Below are 17,715 nucleotides of genomic sequence, written 5' to 3'. Positions count from 1 at the left end.
GAAGAATGTTAGCCCGCTCGATCAGAGGACAAAAATTAGCTTCATATATCCCCCAAATTATTACACCTCATGGCCAAAAAGTGGTGCTCCCTAAACAGATTGCACAGGGCTTTAGAGATTTTTATTCTTCCCTATACAACCTATACAAATCGGAACAGTCCCCATCCCAGACTCAAATGGAAGACTATATTGCCTCCTCTCAACTCCCTCAGCTAATCCCTGAGGTTCGAGAGGATTTGGAAACGCCAATAACCTTAGACGAACTTCAGGATGCACTTAGTGTCTCTAACATAGGTAAAGCTCCAGGCCCCAACGTTTTTTCGCTGCAGTACTACAGGAGATTTTTCTCACCTCTGGGTTTTCACGTGGTGGAACTGTTCAATAAACTAGGCTCCGAAACACTCTTCCCTAGATAGAGACACCTTGAAAGCCCATGTCACAGTAATCCCTAAAGAGGGAAAGGATTCCACTTGCTGTGGCAGTTACAGGCCTATCTCACTCCTGAACTGCGACCCTAAATTGTTTACGAAGATTGCCACTCGAATCGCGCAACATCTACAGCCGCTGATTCATTTTGAACAAGTGGGATTCATCCCAACTAGAGAAAACCGCAATAACACACTTAGTGTTAAACCTTATCCACACTGCACAGGAGACGTGAACTCCATGCGTTGTAATGGCTGAAAAGGCATTTGACCACTTGAACTGGCACTTCATGTTTGCGTTCTTACGTCATATAGGCCTGGGGGAACGCATGCTACATTAAATCTCCAAGATTTACTCACTTCCGACGGCCCAAGTTAAAGCCAACAATATTTTGTGAGACCCCTTTCCCATCACAAATGGGACAAGACACAGGTGCCCATTGTCCCCACTACTCTTTGCTCTGTCCTTGGAACCTTTTCTCTGTACAATCCGTCAAAACCCAGACATCACTGGAGTTAGAGTAGGGGATGGGCATCATAAAACGTCAGCTTACACAGATGACTTGCTCTTCTCCCTCACTAACCCATTGGTGTCGCTTCCCAACCTTATCCACAAATTCAAAAACTACTGCCGATTGTCTAACTTACGGATTAACTTCAGCAAATCAGAAGCTATAGGGGTGGGTGCTGCTTCTGCGCTGCTTCCGACCTTGCAGTCAAAATAAGTTTAGATGGCTACAGCTCTGAAATATCTGGGAACGTATATCCCTTCATATCTCAGGTCTTTGAACTCAACCTCCGCCCCCCTCCTGACCAGAACACATATTTTCTTGGAGACTTGGAATGGGGGATTGCATTCATGGTTCGGTAGATGCACTCTTCTAAAGATGTGTATCCTACCCAAGTATTTATACCTTTTTCAAACTCTACTGATCAAGATACCATCCCAGTACTTTAAACAGGTTCACTTCTTATTCATCAAATTCATATGGGCGCACAAGAGATCCCAACTATCCCTGCCTAAACATAGTGTGGAGGTATTGCACTTCCTGACTTATTCAAATACTACCAGGCTGTGCACCTAGGGCGACTTATAGCCTGGAACTGTCATTCAATCAGTAAACTCTGGGTATAAATTGAACAAGCCCAAACGTTTTACTGAAGGGGGCACCGTGGTGCTACGATAATCTCCTACCTGACCTAAAGCTACACACCCTGATAGGCCCTACAGTACGTACCTGTACACAGGTGGTTGAAAAAAACCCTCTCTCATCCACAGACTCCCTTGATGCCCATCCTTGGGAATCCAAGATTTCTCCCAGGTCTGAGAGGCCATCATTTCTCCACCTTGTGACAGAATAACTGCTTTGGGCATCTCACTTTTTACTATCGGACAGCTGGCCGTCCATATCTGCATCAATGGAGCCCACTGGTTCCTTTCGCCAGCCGTTTTGGAATGCCTTGCAGCTTCATCACTTTCACCACTCCCTAAAGACCCCAGGAAGATTCGGTCGACAACTATCCACATTTGTAAAGTACTGCTCAGATGATGGGATATTGATGCAAGTGCTCTCAAAGATGTATAGCCTACTGAGTACCCCTCTGGAACAACCACACTTACCCTGGATGGGGAAAATAGGAGAAGGAGATTAACTGTAAGTTCACAATCAGTCAAAGACAAAATATGGTTAGGTTGAAGTCCTCCATCTGCAGTAGGATTCAGGAGACTAATTACAAAATACTGACATGGTGGTACCATACCCCACAGATGTTGCATAAATTTTATCCCAAAATGCCTTATCGTTGCTGGAGATGCCAGGAGGAGGGATGTACGATGCTACTCATTTTTCATTCGTTCATTGACAGACACAGCCTTCATAACGATAGGGTTATATCGCCTCCTAAGAGTAGGACTAGGCAGAACAAAAAAGCAAACGAGCATCTGGCTACGCCCATGGGCTGTCCTTAGTCAGTATATAACCCCCTCCCTGCTCTAGGTATTCAATTTTTTTCCTGCCTAGTCAAGAGTAAGGACCTGGCTCGTCCAGAAATTGAGGCCGTGGCCTATCGCAGGCCCCGTGCTCCCTGCGGGCGGCCAGCCAGAAATTGAGGCTGCGTCTATTATGGCCTACCGCGGTCCCCCTGCGGGCTGTGTGCTCGCGGCCAGAAATTTAGGGTCTGTGCCCCCTGTGAGGGCCCACGGTTGGTGCCCCTGAGGGGCTCACGGTGTGTGCCCCCTGTGAGGGGGCCACGGTTGTGTCTCCTGTGGGGGGGCCACGGTTGTGTCTCCAGTGAGAGGGCCACGGTTTGTGTTCCCTGTGAGGGGCCACGTGTGGTGTTCCCTGTGAGGGGCCACGTGTGGTGTTCCCTGTGAGGGGCCACGTGTGGTGTTCCCTGTGAGGGGCCACGTGTGGTGTTCCCTGTGAGGGGCCACGTGTGGTGTTCCCTGTGGGAGGCCACGGTTTGTGTCCCTGTGTGGGGCCACAGTTTGTGTCTCTTTTGGCCGCAAGTTTTTTTGCAGGCCGCTGGTTAGAGGGTCTATTCCCTCTTGAAGGGCTATCATTCAGGTTGGGTTCCAGCATGTCCTGGGTGAAGTTCCTGTTACCTGGTTGGCTCTTGTATTAGCCTTGGGATTTTTAGTTCTCCCACCCCTCATGTTTGGCACTGCTTTGGTCCGCCCCTATCATTATGAAGGCTGTGTCTGTCAATGAATGAATGAGAAAATAGGATTTTTTACTTATCGTAAAATCCATTTCTCTGAGTTCATTAACAGACACAGCGCCCACCCCTCTATGGAGTTCTTTTGAGACTTCTGTTACTGCTTGCTACTAAACTGAATACCTAGAGCAGGGAGGGGGTTATATACTGACTAAGGACAGCCCATGGGCATAGCCAGGTGCTCGTTTGCTTTTTTGTTCTGCCTAGTCCTACTCCTAATAGAGGCGATATAACCCTATCGTTATGAAGGCTGTGTCTGTCAATGAACTCAGAGAAATGGATTTTACGGTAAGTAAAAAAATCATATTTTTCTGGTCCTGTCCAAGGATAGCACCATACTGTTGGGAAGTACGGAACATTATTCAAAATTTCACTGACTACAAGATACCCAAGCTTTTTTCTTATTGCACGTTATGACTATTCCAGCTAAAAAATATAAGAAACTATTTTACGACATCTGATAAATGCTGCTAAGGCATGCATCCCTCTGAAGTGGAAACACGCATCACCCCCTACTGTCGGGTGCTGGCTCCATAAAGTCAAAGAGATCAATAAGATGGAAGATCTCACACTTTCAGCACAAAATAAACAAGAAACGTACTTTGAGTCATGAAGATTGTGGAATATGTTTATCCTCTCTGAAGAGGGTTTGATCCTGCTCAACTCATGATTGTCGAGCATAGGTATCATAACTGGATGCCCAATAATTTGATATCCACCCACCCCCCCCTTCTTTTCTTATCCCCTTCCTTCTTTCTTTTCTTCTTTCCGTGTTTTAGTTTATCTTTTATCTTCTCTCTCTCTTGCAATTTAGAAAATGGAAAGTGGATAAGGCGATTTCGGGACTTGTTACTACTGGTTTATCTCTTGGTTGCTACAATACAGGAATTATATTCTCACTGATTGTACATTGAGTATGTTATGTATGATCTGACTTAATATCCAGATCACTGTAATATTTCAATGTATCTGTAATGTTATTGGTTACACATGGTTACTGTGGTAACCTGGACTCGCCTTTTGTGGTTTTAATAAAATATTTGAAAAAAAAAAAAAGTAGCCAACACGTTTTGTGGTGTTTGTATCCGCTTCTTCATGGCTTGCTTGCTTTGTAGCTAAATCAGGATGTTAAAACTGTCCAGGGCATCCAGATTAGGGGGGGGAGACCAAAAAAGGAACCACGTCATACAGTAGGTGAAGACCATATAACCAGGAGGACAACCTTAATTGACTGTGGATATGATATACCCTTTACTTCTATCAAGAGGACAGACAGAACTCCATAAAAGGTTGGATTCACAACCCACACATCCAAGGTGGGTCCATTATAAACGACTGTCAAATCTGTCCCAAAAGGTATTTTAAAGGTATTGCATAGGATAACCTCATGTAACAATATAAAGAAAGAACCAAGATGATATCCTTCAATGGGAGCCACCCAATGTTGCAAAGTTCTGGGTCTCTCGATGATCCCACATGCAACCTATGCTGGTTCCTTTTTTCCCCCTAATCTGGATGCCCAGGATGGTTTTAAGATCCTTAGTTAGCTACAAAGCAAGCAAGCCCTGAAGAAGCGGATACATATACCGCAAAACATGTTGGCTACTTCTATGAAATATCTCTGTATGACATGTTGTATACACACCATTGTGTGATGAAAAGTTTGTGAAGGTAACACTGGGTATACATCGGAGGGAGATGCTATAAATCATCCCTTATTGTTAAATGGGAACAAAATCAAAATTGTATCTTGCAGCCCGAAGCACCTCCATTAACGTATTTTGGGACTATGCCCCTGCATCAGAGTCATAGGGAGTTCATTGCTTCAGTGAGTCAGCTGACTTGAGATTTGCATTATGAAAAGAAACTGTATATTGCAACCATCGTATGGTAATACAAAACAAAGAGCAAAGCCTGCACATGTAGTAAACGAATATGATGGTTCCTGGTGTCTCATATAATTAAAAATTATTCATAGAAACAAGATTTTTAATACCTTAACAGTAGTATTAAAGGAGAAATCCAGCCAAAGCTCGTTTGGCTGTACTTCTATGGATCACAGGAGTGCAATTCGTTTTGCACTCCTGTGACTCGTTTTCAGCAGAGTGCGCTGAAGTCCGCTCTCTGCTGACATCACCGATTTCAGTCCAGACACCGCGTCATCTCAACCACAAAGTCTAGATCCTCCAGGTGCCTGGACTGACACTTGTCTCAGCCTCTCAGCGAGCCGCTGAAAGCCTGAGACGGCCGCTCCGCCCCTCCACAGCTCAGCGCTTCAGTAAACGAGGAGGGAGAAAAGCAAAAAGCTGTGACTGACAGTCTACAGCTCTCTGCTCACAGAGCTATTAAACCTGAGCGATCGGCTATCTTCCATCACTCGATTCTCAGTGTGGAGGTGCCAGGGGACAGATGCAGAATCGGACTGATGCTGCATCCACCTAGGTAAGTATGATTTGGGGGGGGGGGATCCTTTACTACCCTTTTAAACTGTTAGCTTTTATTAGCTTAGCACAATAAAATAAACATTCCCCGGTAGACTAGTTGTTAAAATTCTGACTCTAGCACTTGCAGTTTGCAACTTTTAATGCTACTAGTTCCTGCTTTCTCAGTGCTGCTTCCCTAAACTTTTGATCTTTACAGAAAAGAGTTAACAACATGTAGTGCAGTCTGGGGACAGGAGCGGGGAGGAGGGATGAGCAGAGGAGTGTATTGTCAAGGCTTACAGGGCTGTGTGTTTTTATTGATGCTCACAATGTAGGGAGACACAAATCTAGTCCAATGCATGCAAGGGTGGCTCCATAGGACAATGCAAGAGAAAGGAGCCAAAACAAGAAACTTTGGGCCCTTTCACACTGGGGCGGTTTGCAGGCGCTAAAGCGCTAATAATAGCGCCTGCAAACCAACCCGAAAGTGCCGCTGCTTTGTCTCCCGTGTGAAACCCCTGAGGGCTTTCACGCTGGAGCGGTGCACTGGCAGGACGGGAAAAAGGTCCTGCCAGCAGCATCTTTGGAGTGGGGAAGGAGCGGTGTATTCACCGCTCCTGCCCATTGAAATCAATGGGACAGCGCAGGTGTATACCGCCGGCAGAGGCGCTTTGCGGTGGTTTTTAACCCTTTCTCGGCCACTAGCGGGGGGTAAAACCGCCCCGCTAGCGGCTGAATACCGACAGTAAAGCGCTGCTAACAATAGCAGTGCTTTACCGCCGACGCCGCCCCTGCCCCAGTGTGAAAGGGGCCTTAGGGCTTTGGTCATGACACAGCCTAAACTGGAGCATTTGCAAGGATTAAAAGATAAAGACGCTGTATATTTAATAAGTGATTCAATGAGCTTTTGAAAATTAGCGTTTAACCACTTCAAGACCGCCGCACGACTATATACGTCCAAACTTTGAACGGGGATATTGTTGTTATGGCAGCAGCTAGCTTTCCCCGTTTTCGTGCGGCGGCCGGCTTTCAGATAAAAGTGGTCCCTGCGGCGGATTCGCCACGAGATCACTTTTATCGGTGACGGGAGAGGGCCCCCCCCCTTCCCGCCGCGATCCGGTGCCCTCCGCCACTTACCGGAGCCGTCGGTAGCAGCGGAGGCGATCGCGTCCTATCCTGTGGTGTGTCTGTAGACGAGTGAGGCTAAGATGGCGCTAACTCGTCTCCATGACACTGCTGGGCGGAAGCAACGTTAAAACGTCACTTCCATCCACGCCTCTTAAAGGCACATTTTTTCAAATGTCATTTTTCTAAATGACTTTTTTTTTTTTTTTTTTTTTTTTTATTGCATTTTAGTGTAAATATGAGATCTGAGGTCTTTTTGACCCCAGATCTCATATTTAAGAGGTCCTGCCATGCTTTTTTCTATTACAAGGAATGTTTACATTCCTTGTAATAGGAATAAAAGTGACACCATTTTTTTTCTTTTAAAAAACAGTATAAAAATAAATAAAATATTGTAAAATAAATAATAAAAATAAAAAAAAATTTTTTAAAACCCCCCTGTCCCGACGAGCTCGCGCGCAGAAGTGAACGCATACGCGAGTAGCGCCCGCATATGAAAACGGTGGTCAAACCACACATGTGAGGTATTGCCGCGACCGGTAGAGCGAGAGCAATAATTCTAGCCCTAGACACCCTCTGTACCGCAAAATATGCAACCTGTAGAATTTTTTAAACGTCGCCTATGGAGATTTTTGAGGGTAAAAGTTTGACGGAATTCCACGCGCGGGCGCAATTTTCAAGCGTGACATGTTGGGTATCAATTTACTTGGCGTAACATTATATTTCACAATATAAAAAAAAATGGGCTAACTTTACTGTTGTCTTATTTTTTTATTCAAAAAAGTGAATTTTTTCCAAAAAAAGTGCGCTTTTAAGACCGCTGCGCAAATACGGTGCAAAAAAAAGTATTGCAATGACCGCCATTTTATTCTCTAGGGTGTTAGAAGAAAAACCATATATAATGTTTGGGGATTCTAAGTAATTTTCTAGCAGAAAAACCTGTTTTAAACATGTAAACACCTAAAATCCAAAACGAGGCTCGTCCTTAAGTGGTTAATATAACTTTAGCACATACTAATACAATTATTTATCAAGTTGATCTTTAAAGGCTCTTTCACACGGGGGATCCGTATGTCCGTTTTTCATCCTTCCGTTTTCGGATGAAAAACGGACATACATGTATCCCTATGGAGCGTCGGATGTCAGCGGTGACATGTCCGCTGACATCCGACGCCGCACCGATCCGAAAAGTGTAACGGAGGAAAAACCTACTTTTCCATCCGTGATCGGATCGGGTGACGACGGACACTACGGTCCGTCATCATCCGATCCCCCATAGGGGAGAGCGGCGCTCTGACAGGTCCGTAGCTGCACAGCGTGCAGCGATGGACCTGTCATCTTTCTGCTCAGCGGGGATCGGCGGAGCGATCCCCGCTGAGCCAGCGGGTGTTCACGGGGCGGATCATCACTGATCCGCCCCGTGTGAAAGAGCCCTTACATTGTTATCATGATAAAGCTTTCCTTTTGAGCTAGAAGTGTTGGCATAGAGTGATGTCTTTCCTAAATTATTACAGTTTAAATGTAAATTATTGCAGGACTTATTTTCACTTTGTATGTTTCTGCATATAAAGGCTTGAGCAGCCCTGGAGCAGATGATGTTTTAATGGAGGAGTTAAGTGACGTTGAGAGTGACCCAGTCTGTTCGATGGATGACAATGATGAGCCTCTAACACCAGACAGTGGAAGTGGATGCCAGAGTGAGAACGGAGACATGCAGGACCCCGACCAAGATCAAGACACATCAGACCGTATGATCAGGTGTGCAACAGCTGCATGTGGTGGTTTTAATTATGAGCTAAAACACTGAACAGTACAATTAGATAAAAACTAAAACTTCAGGCATATCTAGCTATTGCTCAGTAAAATGTAATATTGAATTGGTTCTATTCTAGAGATCCTCCAAGTCCATTACTTGTGGAAATGAGCTATGGAAAGATATAATTTTTTTTATTCTGGTAAAACATGGCTCATCTGAACCACTAGTGATAGTCATAACAACCATACTTTTTTAAGTTTTAGAAATGTACTTTACTAAAAAGACTTAAAGTCCAGGCAGCATTTAATCAGACACAATTGGGTGCTATATCTGGGACAGAATAAATCAGTGTGGTTGTAGGCTATATTGGCTCAAGAAAAGGTTAACGGTTTAACAAAGAAATGTATACTGATGCTTCTGCAATGTAATGTGATCCTGAGAATAAAATATTAGCCAAGCTAGGTATTATATTATAAATACTCTCGTTTGGGCACATTTTTACATGGTCAGGCAGCAAGTGTGGCTACTTTGGTGCCATACGTTTGTGCCATGTGGAGAACATTGCTGTCTCCATGCAGATTTCCTGAAGCTGTCCAAGCTGGTGCAGCAGTTTACTGTGCAGTGGAAGGAAATGTAATTCTAGCTAGTTGGACTATGGATTAATGGGTCAAAAGACAGAATTTAAAAGTGGCACCATAGCCTGACATTTTCTGTCTAATGGGGTTTGTAACCATTTGACAGCAATCAAACCTGCAACTTGACTGTACATACATACATAGGCAATACCTTTCTTACCGGTGCTTTACAACCACTGAAGGAAGTGAAAATGTGTAGGTTTACCGATGGCAATCTGTCTGTCTGTTTCTTGGTGTTAATTTCCTGCGTTGGGTTCCTAAAATAATGTTTAATTGTTTGCTGTGGTCGGCACTTCTACTTTTTTTATGTAGGTTAAAGTAGAAGTCTGGTCAAATATTATCTAAACCTAAACATGCTCTCACCCCCATTCTAAGTCCTATACTAACTACCCTGTGGATGAAAGATGTCTATGCTTTCGGCTTCCGTGCCAGTTCACACCATAGAAACGTAGTCCAGATGCTTTTCTGGATGCACGTTTTTGACACATTTTTCATGGGTTCTAGTGCGTTTTTGATGCAGTCCAGTGCAATTTTTTTCCCCCTCATTTTTCTTGACCTGAAATAAGGACGTGTGTCAGTGCGCTTTTGGTGCTTTTGATGCTTTTTGATGCTTTTTTTCAGCGTTTCAGTACAGTCCAGTGCAGGAAAAATGCAGCATGTTCTGCTTTTTTTTCTGGAACAGGAATGCACTGGAGCTGCAAGCACTGGTGTGAACTGTGCCATTGAAAACCATATTACCTACTTTCCATGCGTTTTTGATGCAGACAAAAAAACGCACTGTACTGCATGTGGTGTGAACTGGCCCTCAGGGTAGAGGAAGGAAAGCTGACAATGGATGCCCCATAGTAAGCCGATGGGTGACTTCCCCTCATAAGCATTGCAACTGTTGTTGACAGTCTCTCCTGTTCACTGAAGTCAGCCACTGGGGAGATCATGTGACTGGACCCGAGTGTCCAGAGAATAGGTAAGTATAGACATATCTCCTCTACAGGATAGTTTAGTATAGGGCTTAGAATGGGGGTGAAGGCAGGTTTAGATTTAGTTTTAAAGCAGAAGTCCAATCAAATACTATTATGTCCTTAGTCATCTCTATAATGATGTGGTGAGTGGAATGAAACCTTGCTCAGAAATTAGAGTACTACTGTTGTGCTCTCAAAGATAAACCATGCAATATATGTTGATTTCGGTATTTTCTTTTCATTCAGCCCTTCAGCCAGTAATAACATTCCTTTGATGAGAGTGGTTCAGTCTGTCAAACACACAAAGCGGAAAAGCAGCAGTGTTATGAAGGAAAGCTGGATGGTGCATTATACCAGTAAAGATACTATGGTGAGAATTGATGTATTTTAATATTGAAAAGGTAACCCTAGCCATTTTTGTTAGTTTTCGAGTGGGTGGGCTGGAGTTAAAATTTCAGTCAGGTTATTTTTGTCTGTGTTTTTTCCGAGTCCAAACCAGCCTGAGCTATCCCGCCAGAAGCTATCAAATTAGGTGGTGGAGGCTTTCCCCACCCCGCAGTTGCGTGTATACATGCCCCTTGCATATGTGCATCTGCAAAGATGGGAATGCCTCTGCTTCCTATGATAGTGTGTCCACTATGACAGATTTTTGGTGGGGTAGCTCCAGCAAGTTCAGAGTCTTGTTCAAACATGCCACAACTCATCCCTAGACAGAATTTCAGACCCTGCGCTCTAATAAAATAGCTTTTGACTGCCTCCCTGTTGGAGAGTTTCCCCACATGATTTAAGCCCACGTTCACACCTATTGTCAGCAATGGAACTGTTCATATCGGTGCAACGCCGACTTTGCGTTGCTGCACCGATTTGAAAAAGTAGTTCCTGCACTACTTTTGGCGATTTCAGGTGCGTTTTGCGTAGACATCTGTGCATGAACAGATGTCAGCCAGGTCGCACCTGAAGTGACATTGACATGCCGCTTTGAAATCGTGCGGGTTCAAGTGAATTTGCATGATTTCAAAGCCGTATTCAGTTTGAACCATAGGTAAATGCTCAAATTGATATAAAAAATCAGTTAATTTAAAACATTTCATCTTTATTTTTTGTCCCTCCGTTATGGCAGAGAAAGAGGCATTACTGGAGACTGGACAGCAAGTGTATAACCTTATTTCAGAATGATACTGGAAGCAAGTACTACAAGGTAATGGGGAAGTTTGCACCAACATACTGTGGGGGGGGGGGATTGATTTCAAGCAGTTATAAACTACTTCCTATCATACAAAATAAGCAGTATTTGGAGGTTAAAGAACAGTCCAACAGCCATCAGCACTATGTTTCATATGACAGGTGCATAGATGAGCATGCAGTGCTCTGTAGGCGTGTGTCTGCATGAATAGCAGGTGCACCTGAAATCACACAGGAAAATAATAGGATATTCAATGAAACCTACAACCTGGCCTCAGACTTTTTCCTATGATCGTTTTTTTCCCCAAAGGTAAGTGCAGAGGTCTGTGGCCCTGTATAAAGGTACATGCACTCATCACCATTCTGGCCTTTCTAAATTAAGATCATTGGACATTGGTGCTTAGTTGATGATTCAAGGTTGCATTGTTTTACTACATGACCAAAATGTTTCAGACACCTGCCAATCACACATATATGAACTTGCTCATTCCAAAACCTTGGGCAATAATATGCCCCCCCCCCCCCCTTTTTTTTTTAAACTGCCTTCGCCCTTCTGAGAGGGCTTTTCACAAGAAGAACTTGGAGTATATCTGTGAGACAATGCGTGCGCCAATTCAGCCAAAAGAGCATTTGTGAGGAGAAGACTTGGCATGTCATAATGGTGCAAAATTAAGAAAAATGCACAAGTGCTTAATTGTCTAAATTATTTTTAGCATGCTTTAGCATTAGCAGTACCCTTCACTAAAATACCTGATTTGAATTATTTGCATGGGTGTACATACACGTATATCCTTATTTTATATGTATGTGGCCCTTAAAACATTTTAGAAAACGTCTTTGTTAAAATTTTATAATCTTGAATTCTGTGAAGGATGTTAATAGAAGTAAACAATGGTAGTCTCCATGTTTTATTCTATGAAAATTGTATTTGACTGCAAGTGCTGTTTTCAATTTTGCTGTATAAAGCTAAGCTCCAGTTCACTGGCATTGGCCTTTAAACCGCTGCAAAATTTGCTGAGTGCCTGGTGAATTCTGCTCAAGACCGCCTTCCCTTTAGCATTTACAGGTGCATCTCATAAAATTAGAATATTATCAAAAAGTTAATTTATTTCAGCAATTCAATTCAAAAGTGAAACTTATATATTTTATATACAGTGGATATAAAAGTCTACACACCCCTGACAAAATGTCAGGTTTCAAAAACATGAGACAAAGATAAATAATTTCAAAACTTTTTCCACTTTTTAATGTGACCTAAAAACTGTACAACTCAATTGAAAAACTAACTGAAAACGTTGAGGGGGGAAGTAAAAATAAAATAATCTGGTTGCATAAGTGTGCACACCCTCTTATAACTGGGGTTGTAGCTGTGTTCACAATTAAGTAATCGCATTCAAACAGATGTTAAATAGGAGTCAGTACACACCTGCCATAATTTAGAGTGCCTCTGATTAACCCCAAATAAAGTTCAGCTGCTCTAGTAGGTCTTTCCTGACTTTTTCTTAGTCGCATCCTACAGCAAAAGCCATGGTCCGCAGAGAGCTTCCAAAGCATCAGAGGGATCTCATTGTTAAAAGGGTATCAGTCAGACTGGCAAGTAATGGCTGTGTGGTACATATGACAACAATCTCCCATATTCTTCATATGTCTGGGCTATGGGGTAAAATGGTAAGATGCAAGCCTTTTCTTACGAAAAAAAACTTCCAAGCCTGGCTAAATTTTGCAAAGACACATCTGAAGTCTCCCAAAAGCATGTGGGAAAATATGTGAACTTTTTTGGCTATAATTCCAAAAGTTAGGTTTGGTGCAAAAACAACACCTCACATCACCAAAAGAACACCATACCCACAGTGAAGCATGGTGGGGACAGCATCATGCTTTGGGGTTGTTTTTCTTTAGCTCGAACAGGAGCCTTAGTAAAGGTAGAGGGAATTATGACCAGTTCCAAATACCAGCCCAGACCTGAATCCTATTGAAAATCTGTGGGGTGATCTGAAGAGGGCTGTGCACAGGAGATGCCCTCGCAATGTGACAAATTTGGAATGTTTTTGCAAGTGTGGGCAACTATTGCCAACTCAAGATGTGCTATGCTGAGACTCATACCAAAAAAGACTGCTGTAATAAAATCAAAAGGTGCTTCAACAAAGTATTAGTGTGCAGCCATATTTTACTTTTTTTATTTTTACTTCCCTCTACCTAAAATATTTCAGGTTGTTCAAATGAGTTGTACAGTTTATAGGTCACAGTAAAGGTGGAAAAAATTCAGCAATTATTTATCTTTGTCATTTTTTTTTTTTACATCACAGAAATCTGACATTTTAACAGGGGTGTGTAGACTTTTTATATCCACTGTAGATGTGTTACACACAGAGAGATACATTTCAAGCATTTCTTTCTTTTAATTTTGATGATTATGGCTTACAGCTAGTGAAAACCCAAAATTCAGTATCTCGGAAAATTTTATTATTTCATAAGACCAAGGATTTGAATACTTGGTCGGGGCTCCTTTTGCATAAATTACTGCATCAATGCAGCGTGGCATGGAGGCGATCAGCCTGTGGCACTGCTGAGGTGTTATGGAAGCCCAGGTTGCTTTGATGGCAGCCTCCAGCTCATCTGCATTGTTGGATCTGGTGTCTCTCATTTTCCTCTTGACAATACCCCACAGATTCTCTGGGGTTTTTCGGTCAGGCCAGTTTGCTGGGCAATCAAGCACAGTGATTCCATGATCAATAAACCAGGTGTTGGTACTTTTGGCACTGTGGGCAGGTGCCAAGTTCTGCTGTAAAATGAAATCAGTATCTCCATGAAGCTGCTCAGCAGAGGGAAGCATGAAATGCTTTAGAATTTCCTGGTAGAGGGCGGCGCTGACTTTGGACTTGATAAAACACAGTGGACCACAGTTTAACCTTAAACTACGTAGAGATTTCTTTACTGTAAGAGCGGCAAGGATGTGGAATTCCCTTCCACAGGCTGTGGTCTCAGCGGGGGGCATCGATAGTTTCAAGAAACTATTAGATAAGCACCTGAACGACCGCAACATACAGGGATATACTGACACATAATCACACACATAGGTTGGACTTGATGGATTTGTGTCATTTTTCAACCTCACCTGCTATGTAACTATGACCAACACCAGCAGATGACCTGGCTCATCAAATCATCACGGACTGTGAAAACTTCACACTGGACCTCATGCAACTTGGATTCTGTGCCTCTCCTGCCCACACTGCCAAAAGTACCAATACCTGGTTGGTGGGGGGGGCCCTCCTGCGCATCGGCATCATGATATGACCTGTTTGCAGCGTCCTTTGATGCCGCAATACAGGGACGTCCTTGGTCCATCTCACACCGGAGATGGGGTTGGCGGGGCTCCACTTGGCGCTTACGCCGGTGGTGGACTCCGATTCTCATTCGACGTTGTGCATGATGTTGGTCGGTGACCCGCCCCATACCTGGATTACTTAAGCAGGTGAACTTGATTGCCTTACCATTTCACTATGTGTTTGACACCAGGGAGGAAACACACACAGCCCATTCACTGGATACACATACACGTAAGGTATGCACAATTTTTTCTTTCTTTTTTCAGCCCTTTTTTCTTCCCTTTTTTTTTTTTTTTACACATTTAATACACCCATGTACCATTGTGTATGTATATTTATACACACATAAAATTCATTAGAATATACACATATCATCATATATAATTTTTTTCACTTACACTTATGCTTTTTCACGTTTCACATTTTCTCACCTTTTATATTTTTCTCACATATACAAAAAAAAAATAGCTGCGCTTCCACTTAAGTGTATTAAAAAAAAGATAACCTTGATATCTACAGGTTGTGCACCCATATACTATAAATAGTGAAAAAAACGTGAAAAAAAAATATCAATTAAAATTAAATAATCATCATGAGTCAAATATAAAAATAAAACACTGAACATGAGCATTCCAATTCAAAAATTAATGGAGCAAGAGAAGTTCATAGAATAAAAAGTTCACTAGTGAAAAAGTCTTTCAGAGAAGGAATTTAACAGTCATCCAGGCGGTGTGGGACATGTGATTTTTTTCATCCTGAGGAGCGTGATGACAGGAAAGTTCCTCCACCTTTAGACAAACTGCCCCTTACCAGATCAAGTGATCTCTTGTTAGGGAGATCGTGTGAGCGTGTGGCTGTCTCCCCCAGCCTGCGGTCTCTGCTGGAAGCGGATCCCAAAAGTGTCACCTCCCAAGGGGTCCTCTAGATGATGGAAAAACGCTCGTTCCCCATGGAAAAATATATAAGAAAAGCAGAGTAGTAGTGTCAAATTCCAGGTGCCCCTGGAAGAAGGCAGGTTTGTCGAAACGGCGTAGGGAGGAGCGGCGTGCTGACGTCACCACTATCCTCGCTGATCCCGGAAGCAACGGGCAGCAGTCTGGAGCTGGACGGCTTTTGGTTTTAATGTGAATTTGACACTACTAGTCTGCTTTTCTTATATATTTTTCCATGGGGACCTCCCAAGGGGTCCTCTAGATGATGGAAAAACGCTTGTTCCCCATGGAAAAATGTTATTAAACCCCAGCATTACCTCCTACACTCCACAAATAACCCCCCCACTCCACTTCATAAATACCCCCCCCCCCCCACACTCCACAAATACCCCCTCTTCACAAGTTTCAACCCCAGTCACGCAACTAAGGACTTTGCTCAGCCTCTGTGTGATGGCTCACTTACCTCTCCTCCTGGCAGTCAGCTGGTGGACTGATCTTCTGCCTCCCGAGTCCTCTCCTCCTGTCAGGTCCTGGCTTCATCACAGGCCTAGTGGCAGGGCACCCTGAGAACGCCACAATCTTCCACCCTGAGGTGGCAGCAGGACCCTGGATCCAGGGCCAGTGTTCTATCGAGAAGTACCGCTATCGAATAGTGCCCGGGACGAACTGCGCATGCGCTGTACGTAATAGCACAACAGCTGATTTTATGATAAGCTGTTGTGTCGGCAAGACGGCGCCTACGCACAATAGCCAACTGTCAGGGCTGGACTGTCAGCCCTTCCTTCTCTGATCTGGCTGCTCAGCTGTTGGCTAATTGCCAACTCCTTTCTCTCCACAGTGACTCAGCTGTTGATGATCTGCTCGTCAGTCCTGCCTACTTAAAGCCGTCCAGCTCACTTCATCTCTGCCTTCGCCTTTGGTCACATCTCAGAGACTTTCTCCTGCATTCCTGTTGAAGACTTACTCAGCTGACGTTCCTTCTGGCTCCTGATCGTGCTTGCTGTACTACTACGTTGATCTCTGGCCCTCTGACATTGGCATTGGCTGACTACCCGATCTGGTTACTAACTCTGGCTATGTATTGACTATGCTTACTCTGTTTACCTTTTTATTATTATTAAACAAGTGTGATTAACTGTACTTCTGTCTCGGTCTGATTCATGGATTCTGAGACCGACTGAAGATATTTTTCAGTCAGATTGTGCCTCGCGCTGCCGAGGAGTGTTCATGTAGGTGGGGGGCGGAATTTAACATACAGGGCGCGGATGTTTTCAATGATGGCCAGTGCTGCAAAGATGGGGGTGGAATTTTTAACGATGCCCAGACAGATCTGCTAAACAAATCTTTATCTGCTATTCTTCCTGGATGGCCTTTTTGGCTCGCTAAACGTTTAAAATTCTGCCCTCATCTTTGCAGCAGTGGCCATCCTTGAAAACATCCGCCCCCTTCATGTTAGATCAGCACTGGCCTTCAATGAAAACATCCGCCCCCTTCATGTTAAATTCCGCCTCTCACCTACATGAACGTGCCTCGGCACAATCTGACTGAAAAATGTCTTCAGTTGGTTATTGTGCGCAGGCGCCGTCTCGCCGACACAACAGCTGATCGTAAAATCAGCTGTTGTGGTATTACGTATGGTGCATACGCAGTTCGTCCAGGTGTTCTGTCGAGAAATGCCCCCCATCGAATAGTGCCCGGCTAAAGGGCGCATGTGCTGTATGTAACATCACAACAGCTGATGTTGTGATGGCAAGACATCGCGGGTGCACAATAGCAGACAGAATTTGTTTCCTGTCAGATTGTGCCCCGCACTCCCCCGGCGAGTTCATGTCCATGATGGGCGGATTTCTACACGTTGTGGGCGGGTTTATAGGCACTTGGAGGAGGAATTACATGTCTAGTGCTGCAAAACAAAACTTTGTGATGGGCGGATTTCTACATTTCTTGTGGGCGGATTTATGAGCACTTTGGGGCGGAATTAGATGGTCAGTGCTGCAAAAAAATAAAACTTTCTGATAGGCAGATTTTTTGTGGGTGTATTTATGGGTACTTTGGGGCAGAATATCACAAAGTTTTATTTTTCTGCAGCACTGGCCATCTAATTCCGCCCCTAAGTGCTCATAAATCCGCCCACAAGAAATGTAGAAATCCACCCATCAGAAAGTTTTATTTTTTTTTGCAGCACTGGACATGTAATTCCACCCCAAGTGCCCATGAGTCCACCCACAACG

The 17,715-nt window shown here is 43.8% G+C and overlaps 1 protein-coding gene across 1 annotated transcript in view; it reads left to right on the top strand.

Annotated features, from left to right (window-relative positions):
* PRKD1 (protein kinase D1) overlaps nucleotides 1-17,715 on the top strand; it is a 246,404-nt gene that overhangs the window by 184,748 nt on the left and 43,941 nt on the right. The window contains exons 6-8 of the mRNA XM_073609487.1: nucleotides 8,263-8,449; nucleotides 10,288-10,411; nucleotides 11,162-11,239. Of these exons, the coding sequence (XP_073465588.1) occupies nucleotides 8,263-8,449; nucleotides 10,288-10,411; nucleotides 11,162-11,239 (389 nt within the window). The remainder of the gene's footprint in view (nucleotides 1-8,262; nucleotides 8,450-10,287; nucleotides 10,412-11,161; nucleotides 11,240-17,715) is intronic.

Source organism: Aquarana catesbeiana, linkage group LG13, assembly GCF_042186555.1.
Source record: "Aquarana catesbeiana isolate 2022-GZ linkage group LG13, ASM4218655v1, whole genome shotgun sequence".
Classification (NCBI taxonomy): Eukaryota; Metazoa; Chordata; class Amphibia; order Anura; family Ranidae; genus Aquarana; species Aquarana catesbeiana.
This window is presented reverse-complemented; position numbering and strand designations above follow the sequence as displayed.